Source organism: Musa acuminata, chromosome BXJ3-6 (assembly GCF_036884655.1).
Source record: "Musa acuminata AAA Group cultivar baxijiao chromosome BXJ3-6, Cavendish_Baxijiao_AAA, whole genome shotgun sequence".
Lineage (NCBI taxonomy): Eukaryota > Viridiplantae > Streptophyta > Magnoliopsida > Zingiberales > Musaceae > Musa > Musa acuminata.
The window spans coordinates 4,992,733-5,012,689 of record NC_088354.1 but is presented as its reverse complement, the minus strand read 5'-3'; the positions used below and the strand labels follow the sequence as shown (position 1 = coordinate 5,012,689).

At 38.1% G+C, this 19,957-nt stretch overlaps 2 protein-coding genes and 1 long non-coding RNA gene across 3 annotated transcripts; 1 reads left to right on the top strand and 2 right to left on the bottom strand.

The window, feature by feature from the left end:
- The first annotated feature begins 1,777 nt into the window (after positions 1 to 1,777).
- LOC135640472 (uncharacterized) lies at positions 1,778 to 5,525 on the top strand. Its single transcript, XR_010497344.1, has 2 exons — positions 1,778 to 1,943; positions 5,312 to 5,525. It is a non-coding gene; the product is annotated as an uncharacterized LOC135640472 (long non-coding RNA).
- Positions 5,526 to 7,016: 1,491 nt separating this feature from the next.
- Positions 7,017 to 17,245, bottom strand: LOC135639570 (serine/threonine-protein phosphatase 5-like). Its single transcript, XM_065153388.1, has 13 exons — positions 17,072 to 17,245; positions 15,571 to 15,717; positions 14,272 to 14,441; positions 14,121 to 14,192; positions 13,604 to 13,754; positions 12,129 to 12,237; positions 11,917 to 12,034; positions 10,953 to 11,100; positions 10,416 to 10,664; positions 9,859 to 9,984; positions 9,685 to 9,785; positions 7,907 to 7,981; positions 7,017 to 7,444 (listed from the first exon to the last, which is right to left on the bottom strand). Exons 2-13 carry the CDS (start codon positions 15,650 to 15,652, stop codon positions 7,385 to 7,387), a joined length of 1,461 nt encoding a protein of 486 aa, XP_065009460.1. The 5' UTR covers positions 15,653 to 15,717; positions 17,072 to 17,245; the 3' UTR covers positions 7,017 to 7,384.
- Positions 17,246 to 17,695: 450 nt separating this feature from the next.
- LOC135639373 (uncharacterized) lies at positions 17,696 to 18,853 on the bottom strand. Its single transcript, XM_065153110.1, has one exon. It carries the CDS (start codon positions 18,727 to 18,729, stop codon positions 18,166 to 18,168), a length of 564 nt encoding a protein of 187 aa, XP_065009182.1. The 5' UTR covers positions 18,730 to 18,853; the 3' UTR covers positions 17,696 to 18,165.
- Between the last annotated feature and the right edge of the window lie 1,104 nt (positions 18,854 to 19,957).

The following is a 19,957-nucleotide window of genomic DNA, read 5'->3' as shown; positions in this document are numbered from 1 at the left end:
ACAAACCTTCTTTTGGTTAGCATCTATACAGCACTTAAGATCTCAGGTTTATTGGCACTATCTGTTTGGAAACAATGATAGCTCAGCATCTGTGGTAACTCATTCATCTATTGCTTCGTCTCTCTAGTTGTTACCGCACCACAGATGAAGACAATGGCCTCTCACTACATTCTTCTCTTTCTTTGCTATGAGTTGGAGCTGTCTCAGATCTTTGGAGGAGAAGAAAAGGAAGGCAAGTATTGATGATTGAATCCTTTGTGGGTTGCAAGAAAAACTAATGATTAGTCTAGCTAATAATCTCAATGATGCTTGTAGGTAGAACCTGCAGCCATGACATGCAATCATGTTGCCAACTCTTATTCTTTAGGTTATACATACACAAGCACGCAACAGATACTTCAGCCAGGCAAGTAGATAGAAGCAGCTCAAGTGTCACAACTGTGATGTTACTTGTCTTATATACACTTCTTCTCATCTCTCTGATGCATCACATTACTTGAAGCCAAACAGAGCAAGAAAAGGAAAATTTGAATATACCTTAAGAAAATCTTGGATGGAATAAACTCCAACTCAGGTTGAGGAAGAAGAAAGAAGGAAGAAGTATTATTCTACGAAGCTAATTAATGGCCGACGCCAGGACTGGGGACTGATCCCAGCATTGATCCAACGTCGTCGTTCTTGTTTGCGCCACGACCGCTTCTGTTCGGAGAAGACGGTGGCGAGCTTCTTCCTGGGAGAAGATGTTGCATGGGGGAGTCAGCTTCCGAGGGTTTGACCTTTTGCTCCTCCCCCGAGGAAAGCAGCTTCCTGGCTTGCAGAGATGGTAAGATGAAAAGAAAGAAGATGAGAAGAAGTGGTATTGTCTTGCAATATGAGGCCATGGTGGTGTGCTCTGTCTTAATGCAGGAAAAGTTTGAGGGTTTTGGCTACCCTTATATTGACGAACGTGGTGCTCTCTCTCTCTCTCTCTCTCTCTAGATGTCTCTCTCTCCGCGTGCTAACGTAGAATAATAGTCGGATAACAAGACGAACAAGCGAGTGATAAGAGCGCGGAGTCAAATCGATATATCTATGCATTACATCTTCTCGTCGATATTCTATTACCAAGGAGAAGTTGATGTCGGGAAGCTCTTGTTGATGTCAGCCATGACACCACCACTTGGAGGGGACAATGCTATACGCATCGGCTTGGTTACCACCATGACAGAGTCTGTGCCTGTTGCTCTCATTAGGTGGAGGAAAAGAGTTGATCGGTAGATTCTTCCAGCTCATGGAAGCTGCACGGATGAAAGCAACAACAGGTAGCTCTTCCTTCCAAGGAAGCCTTTGCTCATATTCCTCATGCCTTCTTACCAAATAGTTGTTGCTGTATTTGTTGTGTGGCTGAGCACAGATGATGGGGTTGATTCAGCGTGGAAGACACCCCCTAACTCATGGAGGGAGAGCCTTAGAGCCAACACCAATGTCTCCCTCGAGAAGCACTTCTCTTGCACTGTTGGATCATCTCTTATCAAACATCTAGTGGTCCATCATTGAGAAACCAACAGGAAAAAGGAACGTAAATAAATAAATAAATATACATATATATATATATTCCTTAAATGATTATTGTGAAGGGAAAAAAACATTTTAAATATCTTTCTAATTCAAACTAATTTGACTATAGTTAGCTCTGTGGTCAACATGAGATTTAAGGTGGATGAAGTGATGACGTGTTGCGGGTTGTAATTTGTAAGGGTAAATGAGTAATTCCAATATCGTGTAATGGGCTGTTCACATCACCCGCGTTGGTGTGTCCGTTTCGTGTCGTCGGTCGCTCTTCGTTGGAGTTCCTCCTCCTCGCATCGTCCCGTTCCAACCCCCGCTTCTCTTATTAGAGTCTCCGGCCGCGATTCGAGTCAAGACTTTGATTCTTCTCCTCGCTCCTCTATTGCATCCGCTTGGTTCGTTCTTGGTTTCCTTCTCCGTTTCTTTCCTCAGTTCTAGGGTTTGTGCGCTGATTTGATTTTGACGGAATAATAAATTGGGGCTTTGAATCTTGTAACGAGGGCTTCGCTTTGGTTTTCTTCGTCGTTCTTGGATCAATCATTAGTCTTTATGACCCTTCCAATGCTGATTGCGTACAGATTAGCTACGAGGTTTTAGGGTTTTCGATTTTTTTTTCCGATGTCTGGCTTCCCAATTGGCCTTCGGCGTTGTGGTTGTTCGCGCTCGCTCTTTGTTTTGTTGGTGACTTCGGTCATGCGATTTGGATCGGATTTTCTTGGCGATTTTGATGGGCATGTCGCTTTGCGTTTATAAACAGCAAGAGTTGATGAGGAAATTAAATTAAGTTTTAGTTGCTGTCTTGTATAATGATCATTAACTCAGGATCTCGTAGAATAAATTTGGCGTAATGATACTTGATATATGTTGTGATTCTGTATTGGTGAGAAATTTTGCAGCATCATGGTCATAGTATGTTCTTCCATCTACCTGTGGCAACATGTATATAGAAGAAGAATTCAAGCTTGTTTATACTATGTCTCATTATGTCATTTGTAATTCGTGTTATTGGACATATAATTCTTATTATGCACTTCTCTAGACTGACTTTCCTTTTTTCTTATATCTTGTTCACAATTTGTGCATCCATGATCTTCATAGTTGATCCCATGAAATTAGTTATTGTGCAAAAAAAACTCTCTGGAAGCTTGAGATTTAGTATGTTGAGGATCTAAAATATTGGGCTTGTGTGGCCACTTCACATAGTTGTATTAGCAGAAAGGACTTGTAAAGACGGACAAATTTTAGCATTAAAAGGAGACAGTTCGAGCTTTTGATGTCTAATACTCCTGTTCCAGCTTTTTTGCATTCTAATAGCTATAGGCATTGCTTTGGGAAAACTTTGAACCGTAGGCTTGTTGTTTGTTATTCCCTATTTGTCAGTCTCTCTTATTGACCTGTTTGATGCAATTCTTTTATCTATAGGCACATTGGCTGTACATTTGGGTCCTTTCTTGATGTCTCCCCTCTATCTATACTAGAAATTTTCCAAGGAAAAGAACTCAAGCAATAATAAATTATAAAACTGTGTTTCAGTTATATTTCAGAGCTTTACTTTTTTATGTATGATACACATATTAGGCCCTCTACCCCAGGAGAGGAATTATAGTTGTTAGTATCAATTCTGGTGGTACTGTTTTTCGATGGTTCACAATCCAAAGAAATACTCTCAAAGTTAAATGGATCCTTATAAACTCAGTGTTGTTAAAGGTGCTAGGTGCTTGCCCAAGCTAATTGAAGTGGTCTGTAATTTAATTGAAAAAATTACTAATTGGATTGAAGGAGTATAATTCTAAAAAAATCACCACAGAAGAGAAAAGCAGGTAGTCAATGAAGATCACAAGGACAGCAACAACGACAGTGGGTCAGAGAAGCTGTCAGAGGCGGAGGTGTAGGTGGTCATCGACCAAGATCTTAGCAGGACCCACAGTCGGTCGGATATGAGCTATCAGAGGTGAAATGATCGGAGAAGAGCTATCAAAGTGGTTATCGGTGAAAATTGCAACAGCAGTGGCAACAATTGGAAAAGAGCTGTCGCAGGTGGTCATAGGTGAAAGTCAGAGTGGCAAACAGTTGGAGAATAACCGTCAAAGACAGGTGGCTACTGGTGAAAATCACTGCAGGAAAAATAGCTATCGAGAAGAGTTGTTAGATATGAAGATGAAGGTGTCCATTTGTGAACATCACAGCTGTACCAGTAGGCCATTGGATAAAAGTTGTTGAAGTGACAGTCAGATGGGGACCATCACATGACGAGGAGAGGGAAGAGATGTTAATTTAATGAATTGGTTTGGTTGAACCAATTCATCCACTCTGATAAGCTCGGCCAGACCAATTCTCTCAATCTGGCTTGATCTAAGGTTGATTTGGGTTTGATCTTAGCTCAATTTGAGTGGAATGGGCCAGGTGATCACCAAGCCGCCTAGCGCATGACCTCAGGCACCCACCTAGGCTTTGCCAGGTTCAATCACCTTGCATGGGTTCATTGCGATGTGCTCAGCGCTCGCCTTGCCCAAGTGCCTAGGCAAGTGCTTGAGCACCTCTTGATATCACTGTATAAACTGATGTCAACACAGAGAAATCACAACCTCCATAAGCATTAGTATAAACAACAGATTTTGGGACAAATAAACCCATGACTCAGACATATCTGTGTTTAGGTTCCCTAATGGTTAAATATTAATCACTTCACAGCAAGTTAAATGTTCTCATTACTAGCCTCTTGGGTAGTGATTGTAGCCAACATGGTGTCTATCATGTCTGGATGGTCGCTTCTAAGAAGTGTAACAACTTTTCCATCTCAACATTTTCCTTTCAATATTTTAACTATGTATTCCCTCATGCCATTTTATCATGGTATGAGATTCTGTTATAGGCGACAATCTTTAAGATATTGAACTATGGAAGTCTTATTTTGTGTGAGCACAGAAAGGACATGAAATGCTTTAGGATCTCATGATTATGAGCTTTTTACCAAATACATGGGGTTAAGGTGTCACTAAGCAGTACATATAAGTAACTCTGGTTCTTCAAACAGATCAATAGGGTCACTTTGAATGCCGATTATAGGAGACCCTGCAAATTAATTAAGTGGATGGTTTTCTAGTTCCATTGCAATACATGTAAAGAAATCAGTTAAAGAATATGGTCTTAAGCTAGTAACACGATAGGATTTTGTTTTGCATGCTACTTAGATGATAAATTGAACTTTATTTTGTTTTGCATGCAGATGAGGACAATTTGGATGATAAGTTGCATGTCATACAAATAAAACAGATTGTGAGTTGGAGGGTAGAATTCGGTTCTAGGAATTAAGCATCTGCTATAAGATATCTATCGGTAATGTTGGCTCCACAAAGGCTTGGAGTGCAGGAGAAAAGCTCAACCATAAGAAAGTTCGGAGCTAATACCTATTAGGAAACTTGTTTTGTGCAAGCATATAACATTGGCAGATCCAAATTTCCAATCAAGAATTGACAGCTTGTTTAGAACAGATTAGTTGTTCTTATTGAACTTCTTGAGGGTATCCATGCATGGAACCCTTAGATGTTTTTTCTCCCTATGCACGTTGTCTCCTCATGAAATTTAATGCTGGTGATAAAGATCATAGATTGCCCTTGATACTTTATCATCTATCTATGCATGTCTATCAATTACGGTTTTCTTTTCTTTTCTTTTTCTTCAGTGTTGTCATTAGAAGTATAAGCATGTTGCTACTGTGAGTGGCTTGCTGATCACTGAATCAACTCACATGACTGTTCTGCAGATGGATAGATGAATGCTGAAGGGTTAATAATCTGAAGACCATTCTGCTTCATGTCTTTCCAGTGGTCGATGCAAATGTTTCCAAGTCAAAATATTTCTACATGACTATGATCTAAAGCTTTTTGAAGAAATTTCAGTGAAAGGTGCAATTAAGATCTGTTAAGACTAAGAACAATATGTTATATTACTCGGATGAATGATTGAATTTTACTAAATATTATCCAATGTTAAATAGGGTTAGATTGTCATCCAGACGAGATAACCTATAGTACTGACTTTAAGAAGAGAGAGAAACGAACATTTGTTATAAAAGAGGTCACAATTGTAGTTAATAGATTTTTTTAATTATATATAAGAATTATAATATTTGTGGGTGGATGGAATTAGATATGTGTTGTAGAAAATGAAAGAAAAAAAGGAGACAATTTTATTAGAACTAGATGAAATAAAAAAATTTTAAAAATAGAATAGAATAGAATAGAATAATATTAATCTTATTTGAATTATGATGGTTAATGAGATTATGAATCTAATAAATTAGATTTTTGAAAAAAATTGAAGATAGAGGTATAGCTTTTAGGAGTTGTTGATAGTTTAAGGGGTTAATTACATATTACTTATGTAGTTAGTTACTTTTAGCGTCGTGATTCTTACATTTTAAAAAGTTATATTGATATTCTTATGAAAGTCAAATCTGGATTCATTTATTTTAATATCATTGATTTTACTAATAAAAATATAAAGGCAAAAAGTTAAAAAAATAATTTTAATGTTTTAATTGATAGTGGTGATCGGCGTAGGTGGTGACGAACAATGGTTTCGTTAGCGTCACGGATGGTTATTGTGAATCAGAAGAGCGATGACGAGAGATGAAATTGCTTTACGTCTGCGTCGATGCTAACATAGATGCATAGCATCGTTGCTCAGCAACTGTTTTGACATTGACATAGATGTAAAACAATCCTCATTTCTCGTCATCACTTTTCTTATTTACAATAGTTACTCGTGACCCCAATTGCATCGTTGTCCACCACCATCGATTAAAATTTTAAAATTATATTTTTATCTTTTGTTTTTATTAGTAAAATCAATGATGTTAGAATAATAGACATTGATGCTTTATTTTCTCAAGTATAAGATGTTAATATAAATTTTAAAATGTAAACGAACGAATTCAAGAAATTTGCAATGTTTGAAAGCCACTAGCGAAGTAAAAAATTTAGGGGATTGGCCAAGAAAATATACTCTCTAACGCAAGCAATATTTTATGAGTTATTTTTATTTATACAAATATTATATAACATTTTTTAAAAAAACCATTCTATAATATTTTTATTTCAAAAATGCTGTAACATTATTGTATAATAAAAACAAAATACTATATATTGTTTTGTGGATAAAAATCAACCCACAAAACATACGTGAAAAAAAAAAATTGGAGAGGAAAAAAAAACTTTTTAAAAAAGCATTTTTAGAACATTAAAAATAAGAAACGGTGGTTTGAGAATTTTAAAAAGAATGCATCATCTGGTAAAAACGCAAAAAGAACATAATTAATCTATATAGCAGCCCTGCTGCTATATAAGTTCAGTTGCAGCAGATTCAGCAAAAGTAGATTCATGACAATTTCGGAAAATACAATTGACATAATTCACAACTCATCAACTGGTACTAAATGCCAATTCTGATAATGCAGCTCAGAAGAATTGAAATGCATAATGCACAAAATCCATAAGGCTAATTTCACATCATGGACACAAATACTTGTACATTTACAGAGCAGGCAGGAGTTGATGAATGTGCACCTCTGCAACGTTTGGACGTTGATGTTCGTGAAAGAATGATGACAAGACCCCCAAAAATAATAACAAAAAAGCAGTCCTACAATTATCGCTAGTACTGATATAACGAGATAAAACATTTATATTCAATATAACATCAGCTGCACCCTACACTGAGGTTCTGCTTCAGGCCTCCCAGCCACAGCTGTGGCGAGTGTAAGTGACGATTAGGAAAAGCAAGGAAAAAAAGGAAAATTTCAAGTTGATCTTAGTGCACCATTTCAACTGATGGATCATGAGAACATTTGCAGGAAGTTGCTGGCATAAGCCATAGGCTTCACGTCTGGATGTGGCTGCAAATTGTGACAAACCCGCGTTATTGTACATAAAACAGAAACTGCAATGCAGAAGAGGTAATCCATAGGTGCACTAATAAGTGCTGTAGTCCATGAAATCGAAGTAAACAAAACAAAGACAACTTTCGTATCATATGACTCGGATCCATGACACACATTATGGTAAGCTCATTGATCAAATCAGGTCTAACTTGAGCTTGATGAATCCTAGTTTTGATTATCATATTGTCAGAACCCGCAAGTTAACAAGATGCTAGAGAATAATACTTCAAGGCTCTCTGCTAGATCAGCCAAGGTTCCAATTTACCAATACGTGCATGCTAAGTTTGGAGATATGCGACATGTCTGAATATAAGGATGCGTACAGGTGAGTATGCAAGTATGTGAGAAGCAGATTGTGTGATCTGGAGATCATCATCCAATGGAGTAAAGAACTAGGGACAATAAAAGCACACTCACCACCGCTGAAAAAGAAACAATGTCTGGCTTCAGGTCCGGGGCTGTGAAACGAATAAATGCACCCTTGTTACCCATCTGCATCAGAATTGTAACATCTTAATATCTCCATCAAAGCTTTCAAACAAGATAGCAAGATAGATGACCCTAAAACCAGAAAACAGAGCATGGAATGCTGACATTGTACAATGTCTCCAATAAGAAAGAGAACTTCTAAAATTCCTCCAGACCGTATAAAGTTTATGATGTTCAGTACTAACTATATAGCAACAATAGTCCAGCAAACCAAAGAACTATGCAGAATTTAAACAGCGTGCAAGACAAATTCTCATGCTTGTATAGAACGAACTGGTAACTAGTATTTGCGAGATAGGAAAAAGGGAAACATAAGTAGACAGGCCATTTAGACCAATCACATCCAAGACTATATACATACAGAGAACCAGGTGTACCCCATCAGTTTGTGCACATCTGAGAAAACTCACCTACCGTGCTTACTTGACAATTAAATGAACCAAGAATGAGCAACACAAGCTACATCCAGCCTGTCTATATTCAAGCTCGTCTAACAAATCATATACCATGACACAGATGTAGATGAATAAACCTTGTTTGTCAATCAATGTACGTGAAGGTTAACAGATACTTCTTGTATGTCAAATGCAGAGTAATCACTAAAGTTAATTTAAAGCTCTAAAGAGTACTAGCTTTAGCACATCATTAAGATCTAGATTCAGATTGAACAAACTAATTCCAGCAGTACCAATTTTAGCACTTTATTAATGAGATCCTGACAAAATTATTTCTAAATAGAAGTTATGGAGGAGATAAATCTAGAAACTAAAAGTTTTTTTATTAAGACTAAAGATATTATTAATAACATAAATGGATAGTTGAAGTGAAGAGGGGTATTGCGGATTTTGTATGATTACAAATGCCACTTAGATTCAAATAAAAAATGTATAAGATACTTTTAGGCTGACCATGCTTCATAACTGTTGTTGTTAGGCAGTTAAGAAATATTAATTAAAAAATTGTATAGCAAAGATAAGAACATAGACATAAATGTGGGAATTACTAAGAAAAATAAACGAAATATTTGCAATCATAAATAAGTAGGATTAAGTCCTGATAAAAAATAAAATAAGGGTAATTGACTAAGACCTTATGACCATATTCAAAACAGTCCTATAGATATTGTGACTAGGCGAGATGAATTAATTAGTATTATAGGTGTGAGGAAAGGTAGGTTGACCTATTAAGACTTTACTAGATTTGAATGATCTTTGATTTAACTTAATGGCTAAAGAAGATCCATGTAGCCAACCCAAATAGTTAGAACATTATGAATTGTGTTGTTCTTGTATTTAGATCAAATAAAACTTGCTCATTAGAACTTAATAAGAAAACATTATGAGAATTAACACTCACTATCAAGAAAACATTACAAGGCATGCCATAAAGGTCTTACATATATAATTGAAAAGCTTACCTCCTACCATATTGGACTATAGTAACATATGCTTCATGAAAAAATTACATCACCATATTCATCAAGAAGCTTTCTATAAAATATTACCCAATATTTCATAGTCAAGTACAATAATTGTTTATGTTTTGTCATCTTACAGAATTTGCAGTACTATCAGCAAACTTTAATTCTAAAGCATGTCAAAATAATTAAATATTTGGATTTTTTCTAGAAGTGAGTCAATTTGATAACAATATTAAGCAAAACATAGAAAACTTATTGGTGTCTGCGAATTTAGTATTGTAATCACCTGATCACAATAATTTGGAGCAGAAAATACAGTAATAAGCTTTCCATTGTGTTCAATCTCATAACCCTCATCCTTAACTTCATGGGATCGAACAACAAGATCTGTGGAAAAGGGAGTGTAAGCACCAAAAATCAGCATTCTATAACATGAGAGCCAAAACATATGATGCATTACCAAGATTGTTTTCTTGTAAGAATCTCTTCGTGACATCTTCGCCAAAGGAAAGTCCGACTCCCCTCTTACTGGGACCTCTTCCTCGTTGAGGTTGTGGGTCACTCCAAAGCAGTTCGCACATCAAACCTTAGGACAGAATCCATCAAACCCATGTACTTCTATGATAAATCAAGAAGACAACCATAGCAGAAAACAGGCAAAAACATGTCTGAAAATAGATCTAAGTTTTTGCATCCAATCTGATAACAAAATAGTAGCTAAGGGACCTGCTTTGGCATAGTAATTTTAAATCTGAACTATCGGTTCTGAAGCAGGCATGAACACACCCTTGATTCCATAAACTTGAGTTTAATCATAAATTGTTTACTAAAAATAAATGAAGAGAGAAAACAGCAATGACTCGTGAGACAACCATAGAAACAGAACACTATAACAGACAAAACTAGTGATTCAACAGTTAAAAATTACAAAAGAATATTTTCATGTCAACATGAGAGCGAAACAGAGTTCAATTTATGAAACAGAAAAACTAAAAGATAAGGAGTTAGTAAATGTACCTTCCTCAGGGGGCTCACAGAATCGATCAATTGCCTGAATGTCCGAAAGCTTTACACCATCAACACTAAATAAACCTCCATGAACTACAAAGATTTTGTCATTTATAACATGTGCCAGAGGCAAGCAGCAGAACACTTCAGCAAAGAGTTCAACAAACATCTCGCCCAATTTTGATCTGACCTCTCCCTCAAACCCATATATTTTGTTCATGCTCTTACTTTCATGATTTCCCCTTGAGAGATACATTGCTGAAAATTTGGAAAAGCGAATACCTTATGTTAATAAACTAACTTCCACATTGCAAAATAGCTTGTAAATTCAGAAATCTATCAGTATTATACATTGCGGTGTCTTCTAGATTCGGGGATTTATGGATGCTATCTTAATCACTTGTCATTGACTTTTTGTGTAAACTTCTCATTAAATAGGATGGGATATTGTTAATGCATTGTTAATGCACTATACTATCAAATTAAAGTTGTTTTAAGGTAAGGATATGAAATGGGAATAAAGAGAAGTTAATGGTGAGAGTTAACCTGTTGGAGACATGCACTTGAACGCAAACAGCGTCAGAATAACTTCAACAGAAAAGGATCCTCTGTCCACAAAATCTCCATTGAAGAGGTAAGGGTTCTCCTCCGAAGGAAGCCCATTAAGCTCAAAAATATTTAATAGATCATAAAACTGCACTAGTGCAAAGAAGACAACTTAGTAGACAGAAGTAACTTAACCAGGACTAATAAGAGATAAAAAGCATGCAATTCAGAATAACATATTACAAAACAATGTAACCAACGAGAAAAACTATAGTTCTAACACAAGAAAGTAAAAACACACTAATGAAAACTGAGGTTACAGGTGCAAACAAGTTGAAGTGATTAGTTTGTTCAAAACTAACATGATCATGGTAGTTGAGAACCAATACTGGTCTTTTAATTTATAATTGTAACTATCACAAGAACTGATCAAAAGCAAGCAAATTCCATGGATATGCATCATTTGGGAGGTAAATATCTGGTTAGAAAAGAGCAACACAAGGTCATCCAAGCTAGAAAATCCACTAGTTCAAACTCATATTTGTTTCCATTTTGTTTATTGGTTTTACCTTAAACAATTGGGCATGTTTAAAGTTGTGAATGTTGTGCCTAACTCTAGATTTTGCAGAATATAACATATGGTCAAAGTTTGAGCTCAAACTACCATTTTTTGGCTGCAAATTTTTCAGTGGGCAAAAACGACAGCTTAAGTAAAACAGGCACCCTTACAGCTAGCACACAGCTTAAAATAAGATAAAACTAAAGGAATTTTCAAGCGCTTATAATAGAAATACATTTCTTCACTATTTCATGGGCTCATTAAATTGAAGACTGTCAAACCAGCTAAAACGTTCCTAAAAAAGGGAAAAAATTAATAGCAAGGAAAAAAACTCCAGAAGAGAAACCTCTGATTGAGATAATACGGCTTAAATACTCCACACCAGTGAACAGTTTACATAATTACCTGACCATGCACATCACCACACACTGTAAAATGATGTCCATTTGGAACAGAGATATCAACAAGAGAAGGCATCGCTTGTAACATCTCTCTAGCTTGTAGGATGATCTGGTAAGCATACCTGTGATAATGAATTCAGATGATTTGTTAAATGGAAGAATATAGTACCTTAAAATCAGTAACTTCAAAAGTATATATAGAAACATCCATAACACCTCTTATGTAAGCGCCTTTGATTTTTGAATTCATCCATCATTTTCTTCACAAACTCCAAGGTTACCACTTCACCTTCTATTCTTGCACCAATGTATTGTGATTCCACCTCTGGTAACACGATGGTGTTTCAGAAGACCATGATGATAAAATACCATTAGGATCATAGAAAAGCTAAATGAATCCACCCAATCTCAATAATCAAGCTAATTGATAAGGATGCTTAATGACTATAGTAACTAGTGCAACAAGGGAATTATTACAGCCTCCAAATCTAAGTTTCTCAATCAACATGCTTCGAAGCAATGATTTAAAAAGTGCTAGGCGCCAAAAGGTGCCAAGGTCCCAAACCGCCTGAGGCGCTAAGCGCTCGCTCGAGCGAAGCGAGACGCTCTAAAATATTAAAAATATAAAATACATATTTTAATATTTTAAAATATTCTCTACAGTTAACAATAGAGTGTAAGAAGGTGACCGAGGTGAGAAGCTGAGTCACGTTGAGAACTGAGTCGTGGACAGGAGGCTCCTATCTGAGAGCAGCGGCAGCAACAGCGGGTGGCAGCGGCAACGATGGCGGAGAGCAGCGACAGCAGCAGTGGAGAGCAACGACAATGGCAGCGGAGAGCAGTGATAGCGGCAGTAGCAGCGGCAACGGAGAGAGGCACAGGCAGCTGCAGTGGCAATGGAGAGTAGCGGCAATGGTAGCGGAGAACAGTGACAGCGGCAGCGGCAGCGGCAGCGGAGACCGATAGTAGAGAGGAAATGTCGACAACGAAATCGCGAGTAGGGTTGGGGTTGAGGGATGTCGCGAGGGGGAGGCTATGAACCAACTAACGTAAATGCAACCAAACTAGACCTAAAAATCTCGTTCAGTTGCCTGGTTTAAACCCAGTGCTCGCCCGAGCGCCTAGCGCTTGGGCTCAGGTGAGCACCCAGACAGCACCTCTTTAAAGCACGTTGCCTGGACATTAAATGAGGCGCTCGGGCCTCGCCTTGCCTGAGCACTTCGATGAGCGCCTTTTGAAATCACTGCTTAGAAGTGCTTGTATCTCAGCCAAAAATCATTAATATAAATCACAACCACAAAATAGAAATTGATAAATATTAACCTTGTTTGAGAATGCAATTTTTTCTCTTTGTGAGCTTGCTACTGTTCACAAATACTACGAAGAAATTCTTGTTTCAATGTAACTTAATAAAGTTTCACCAAAGATTTTACAAGCATATTTGTGAAGTAATAAAGCATACACAATTTCATCAAAAAATTGTTAATTGACAATCATATAGTATAAAGGTAATAAATGTCATAAGAGACCCAAAACATTATATGAATATATCAAACAAAATCTTTCTTTACCAAACAACAGTTGAAGGACAGGAAATTGCTAAAAATATACAGTAAGAAGAAACGCAAACAAGAATATAAAAAGCAGATAAAGGGCAAGCAAGAAAATTCATTTTAGTTGTGAAAATTTACCTATGGTGTGAAAATCTATAGAATCTGCAATTGAGCGCTTTTCTGATTCATGTACTGCAATGGCTTCTTCAAAACGAAGTTTCTGAACAGCCTTTTCACATTCCTTCAACTTCTTAGTAGCATCAGGATCGTTTGGACAAATTTTTTTCACCTAATAATGCAAACATATGTCAAGAAAATTGTGCAACCGCACAACAGGAGTTGTTTTGTGTCACAATGCAATCAGTAAAATCAAGCAATTCTGACCATGGAAGGAAAGCATAACCAAGATTCATCGCATGAATAACAATGAGAAAAACCAGAGCAGATGCAGCTAGATGATCATTGAACAAAGGTTGCACACTTGAACCTAATTTAGATGTTAGAAGAAAATTAAGCAGTGAAAATTTTCAAAAAGAAAAAGGTTAATCATGCAATTTCAGACAAAAAAACTATGACATCATTCAACTTTATCAGTGTCACAAGCGTGTATGATGTCTTTGACTTATACTGAGGAAGTTTCAGATAAGGAATGTGCCTGTTGAAAATCTTTCAAAGCTTCCTTGAATTTTCCCATAGCAAGATACGCTGCACCACGCCTATAGTAACCCTGCCAAAGAAAATCAGAATGACAACAACCAAGAATAATTCAACACAAAAACAGGAACACAATTATTAAACTTTCTCACCTTCGAGTATCTAGGGTCAATTTCAATGGCCTTTGTGGCATCTTGCACAGCACTGCCATATTCTTCAAGTTTGGTATGTGCAAATGCACGATTTGCCCAATATACAGCATTGCTTCCATTCAGTTCAATAGCTTGACTGTACAGATCTATGGCTTGTGAAAATTTGTTGGCTGAATGTAAACAGAGAAGTGTATCAAAGATATGATAACTGACAAAAAATGCAAATCATCATGAGAACAGAAAACAAAATACAAAAGATGCATTAGTAATGCTTTAATACTACTAAAGATGCATCTAAACCTTCATACACCATATTAGGGACTCGCTAAACTTCTAAACATGAACCATACACAAAAAATTTAGAATGGCTCAACTTTTTTGAAAATAAAACTCGTATAAATTCCAATCTTCGAATTAGTACCAGCTTTCCTCTTGTTCGTAAGCACCAAAATGATCCTCAGATTTTGACACAAGGATGGCAAAACTTCTACCTAATGAAGTATCACTATATATAAGGTCAACATATCAGAGGCTATAATGCATCACATGTGTGTCATGTATTGAAGATGATGCCTGTTCAATAAAATCTAGCTGGTGCCACTATCTCCAAGTAAGAAGACATGAGGAAGGTGGTAATATAAACCACAGGAAAAAATAACAGTCCCAAATAGACCATCACTTTATTCTATAGGATCCAATGGGTTAATATAACACCATAATTAACATAACAATCATATGCTACAATTTAACATATAACAACATAACTCACATAAAAAAATTCAGATTCTAGTGTCGTCATAATAGTTATTCATACCCACGTGCAAAGAACTCTTAGAGAGCAAAAGATTGCATGAGCATAAAAGAATATCAAATACGATCTGCTCTTTTGAATCCAAAAATCAGGAAAAAAAAAATGTGCCCATTGGTAGCATTCACCTGAAAAGTTCTAGTGCTTAAAATCAGTAAGAAAAACATGTCAACATTAAGTGTTTCTTTGAATTCCTTTTCTATTGCTTCATAAGGGAGGAATTCATAAACTGCTCAGATCTTCATGCAAATTTTGAATTTTAACACAACAAAATTTGCACAAATACCCAGGTGAAGTATATGAGCTGCTCTAACTTTGCACATGAACTAAATACAAACTTTCCCTGTTATTGGGAAAGCTTTGGATGCTAAGTGTTTGGAAAAAGTTGGAAACCCATTCATGCACATGCTACAGAAATTACGATAACCAAATGTGAGATTCAAAAGAAGAATACAGATAAAAAAAAAGCAAAATGAAAGATTCCCATTTACCTTTGAATGCTTCATTAGCTGAAAGCTTAATTTCTTCTGCTCGGTCAATGTTTGAATTTGCTGATTCAACAATGGTAGCCATTTGGAAAAAAATTGCTTCACGTTGTACAAGATCACCAAATACCAAACTTCATAACCAAATCTACCCTGTATGATACATTAACGAACAGAACAATAAACAAAACTGAAAGCTACAAACACGTAGATGCACTAAGCCATCTAAGAATCAGGGTAGTCACCATTTTATGCATTTAGATATCACTATTTTATGAATTTAGATATCCATGTAAAAATGGACTAAGGATCTATAAATCATCTAATACAACACAGAAATAAATGCATGAAACCAATTATACTATTCCAAGACCAGACAGCTTAGACCTACAATTGATCATTTAAAGTTGAAGAGGATGCTCAGATGATATGGCTGTAGTGATCAGATGGACATCCTTGGATAATTTCTTTTGGTGCCTAAAACATAATTGTGACTAGAAAAAGATGAAGTAACGTAAATAATCAATATCACCCAACTGAAAAAGGCACTACTTCATTAGAGTGCTAGCGACTCTTAAGAAATGCAAGTGCTTTATGTTTGCCATTTCCAGATGAACAACACAAAGTGACATATTGTACCCTACAACACAATCCATTAAAAAGCAAATATAGAAGTCTCATATTTGTCAGTGCAAGAACATCCTAAAGAATATCATAGACCAAGGACTTAAATTTTAAACAAATGGCAGCAACAGTGATAAAAGAAACCTTTAATTATATCTTAGAATGCCATATGAAGCATGTATTTGTCATTATGCCTTTAAATAGTTATTATAGCTCTCCAAAACTTATGGGGCATATACTGTCCATATCGACTTCCGCCTTCCCCCTCTTAATACCAGTGTATCGCTGTTACAACAACAAGAACCCAATACATTCAACCACATAACTGTCATATTTTACAAAAATCTTGCCACTCATGACCAAGCATCTACAATAATTGACTCATCATACGATCAAGATCAGTCGCTAGCAGTAAATAAACAATTTCTAATATCGTTAATCAACCTCAATTCGCAAGACAGCAACCCAAGTTATTGGCAATTATGTCGGAAGATATAATGATTCCAACAGATGTCATTCTTGATTCATCCAATGATCACAAACATGATTGAAAGACGCAATCAGCTCAACGACAGCCAAAAGTACTCAAAGAATCGAATCTTGAACGGCCACCAAAGACTAAGATAACTGTTGTGGCCCCCTTACAACCACGTAAAAAAATTCGACCAACATTAGCTTCCCAGCAGAAGCAACCAAATTGCTGAACGGTCATCCCTGCTCCGCGAAGTTCCTCAAGTTGCCTGCTCGCCGGCAATTTCAAGGAAAATCTTGACCAGAAATCGCGCAAAGACCGGAGCATCCACGACGGATCTCGAATTAATAGAGAGAAACAATAAAACGACTACCAACGCGAACCTAAAGAAAACGGGAGACACAGGCGAACCTTTGGGAGTTCGGATGAGATTACACGGCGACGGCAGCTCGACGGCGGCACAAAGAACGCGAGGAAGGAATCAAAGACGAGGGGCAGAGAAAGAACGGAGGGAGTCGGCGGGATCAATAGGAGGAAGGTGGCGATACTTGGGGCGGTTGGGGGTTTAGGGTTTCAGTGGAGCAGAGACGGCGAGGGAGATTTGATGAGGAGGTTGGTCTCGAGGGTGGGGCCGCCTCATCAGCGCTTAACAGATCCAACGGTGGAGAAAGCAACGCCGTTCCCATTACGTCATATATATATATAGAGGCTGCCGAAAAAAGAAATTTATTGCGAGTTCAAATCATTTTGTTTTAATGTTTATTTATTTATTATTAGTATTATTATTATTATTATATCACCATCCAAGGTGGCCTACTCATGATTGGGTTCAATGTATCTTGTACAAAAGTCAAGAAAGCCTGAGAATTGACTCATGTTTGATCTTTACGAAACAATTATACGATCTCATCAAAGGCAGGGAGGAGGGGAAGAGAAACAAGAATTAGCTATAAAAACTTTACAGTAAATCTTCAAAGATCCAATTACCTTTGTAAGAAAAAGATAAATAAATATATAATTGAATGGACAGAAACAGGATTCAATAAGTCATATTTATTCTCATTACGTCTTGCCAACACTAGGATTTACATCCATCTCACTGTGAGAGGAGTACAAGCTTAAGAACATATCTAGTTGGATTACTACCCCTTGGCTTGCATGGACTCGAAGGAAGAAGAACATGTCTTCAAAGTGGGCTTACAAAGGTTAGAATTGCAGGTTAGCGACTCCCAATGTACAGCCATCTTAAACTCAAACCATTCTTCATGGAGAGAAGAAAAAGTGGCCATGTTTCAAGGGTACAAACAATATTAGGAGAGATCACCACCACTTCAGTGAAATTGGTCAAAGTCAGTGAAGGTGAACCTTCCGCCAAAAGAAGAAAAAACCCTTGAGCTTGGAACATGGATTGGCCATCCAACTAAAACACTCAACGCATCAATCATAGTTTGAGGGAAGGAGGAGAGTGACCCATAAATAAACCCTACGTCGAGCCCATGCAGAGCTCAGTTGGCTGCTCTGCGCTTGTTGATCTCCTTGGTAATGGCTGCAATGCAGCTTGAGCTCCTTGCGATGCTGCCTTTCTTGGCGATGTCCCTGTCGCCATGGCCGGTGGACTGCCCCCTCGCCCCTCTCGAGGACTTCCTCAAGATCTCTCTCACGGCGTCGGCCTGGAAGAGCACCGGGTGCGTCCTCCCGAGCCTGGTGAACCTCGCGCACATGCTCATGTGCGCCTCGAGCGCCTCCTCCTCCTTCCCACCATTCTTCGCCACCTCTTCCTTCACCGCCTCGGAGCACAGGCCGCATATCCACTTCCCCGCGAACCTCTCCCGCACGCGGCGGATGTACCCCGGCGTGCACTCCTCCGACATGCCGCAGCACTCGCACTGGGCGTCCTCCACCTCGGAGATGGGTGGGAGCGTCGTTTCCACGCCCTCTCTGCTCAGCTGGAAGGAGAGGTCGGATATCGCCCTCTGCAGGCCCTCCATGGAGATCCGCCGAGGCCTTTGGTGGTGGTGGAAGCTGTTCTTGGAGCAGGGAGCGATGAGCGTTTCTCCATTGGTTGCCATGGCGGTCTGTGAATGAGTTGAGCCAAACGAGATATATCAGCACTACTACTCAAGACAGTAATGAAGCTTCAAAAACAAATGTGGAGATCAGAAATGAAGCCTGAGATCAGCTTTGGCATCAAAGTGAGTTACTAACTCAAACCTACAGCCCTTTTTATAGCAGTCACTGAGAGCAAAACCTGAAGGCCCTAGATTTCTCGTGCAACTGGTGCACCTTTTCATTGCATGGCTATGGAGATCCCATCATTACTGACCTCAATCTTTCATATGGAGTTAAACCGCAGCATCATGGTGATCTATCATATGATAAAGCATTTGCTGGTCAGGAAGGATTAACAAAGAAACGTCATGAGATGAACGGATAACTGTATTGATGCTAGAAACTTACTGATGGAACAAGATGCTTTCAACTTGGCAATAAATTACAGACACTTGGGTCGAAATCTTGATGCAAAAGGTTTCACGTGTAGATCAACCAGAGCCATGTATGCACGGACGTAGTAGTTTGCGTGGTGACATGGTTTCCTCCGGGCCATGGATTGGTACATGAATGTTACATGGCATTCACGAGAACGCCGATGCATGCGGAGAGAAGGGCCAATAGAACTCAGAAGGAGTTTGAGAGGACGAACCTTTTCCTCTATGGTCGGAAGGTACCAGGGGGACATTCTATGGAGTTCTGGATCACTTGGGAATTGATGGTGGGGTTACGAGTAATGGGTGCAGAGAGATAAGGCTTCACTTGTTTTGTTGCAGTCCTTCCACCAGGAGATAAAGATGAGGCTGAAGACACACGAAGGATCACATGCTCTGTCATGCACAAACACTTTATTCACAGTGTTATCGAAGCCTGAGGCTGTGATGACAACCGAAAGAGGTTCTGCTGAGATCCTGCCACAGCCACAGCTCTAGACACACTTAATTGCCGCTTCAAGGCAAGTAAAATGGAAGGAAGAAAGAGGAGTCATGCATGATAAAAGCACAGCATTTCATGCTGAGACCAAACACTGAACACTCCCATATATATGTTTGAATATGGCCTAAATCTCGCTCCTGTTGGAGAGTAAGTATCATGAGCTACAAATAATCAAGGTTTATATGTCACCCAACAATCGAGATCCAGGTGGATTTTGCCTATATGTCTGGAAGTCTGGGGAGCATGGTGACCTCACTCTCTAGAATCAATTCTTTAGGTCCATTTCTCAATCCATCCATGAAGCTGCATCCT

What these genes read in the sequence shown, in the direction of transcription:
- LOC135639570 (XM_065153388.1), bottom strand. Translation starts at nt 15,652, where the DNA reads ATGGCTACCATTGTTGAATCAGCAAATTCAAACATTGACCGAGCAGAA. An exon ending in AGCTAATGAAGCATTCAAAG is followed by an intron (nt 14,442 to 15,570) that starts GTAAATGGGAAT and finishes GTTTACATTCAG; the next exon opens with CCAACAAATTTTCACAAGCC. An exon ending in CTCCAAATTATTGTGATCAG is followed by an intron (nt 7,982 to 9,684) that starts GTGATTACAATA and finishes ATTCTGATGCAG; the next exon opens with ATGGGTAACAAGGGTGCATT.
- LOC135639373 (XM_065153110.1), bottom strand. Translation starts at nt 18,729, where the DNA reads ATGGCAACCAATGGAGAAACGCTCATCGCTCCCTGCTCCAAGAACAGC.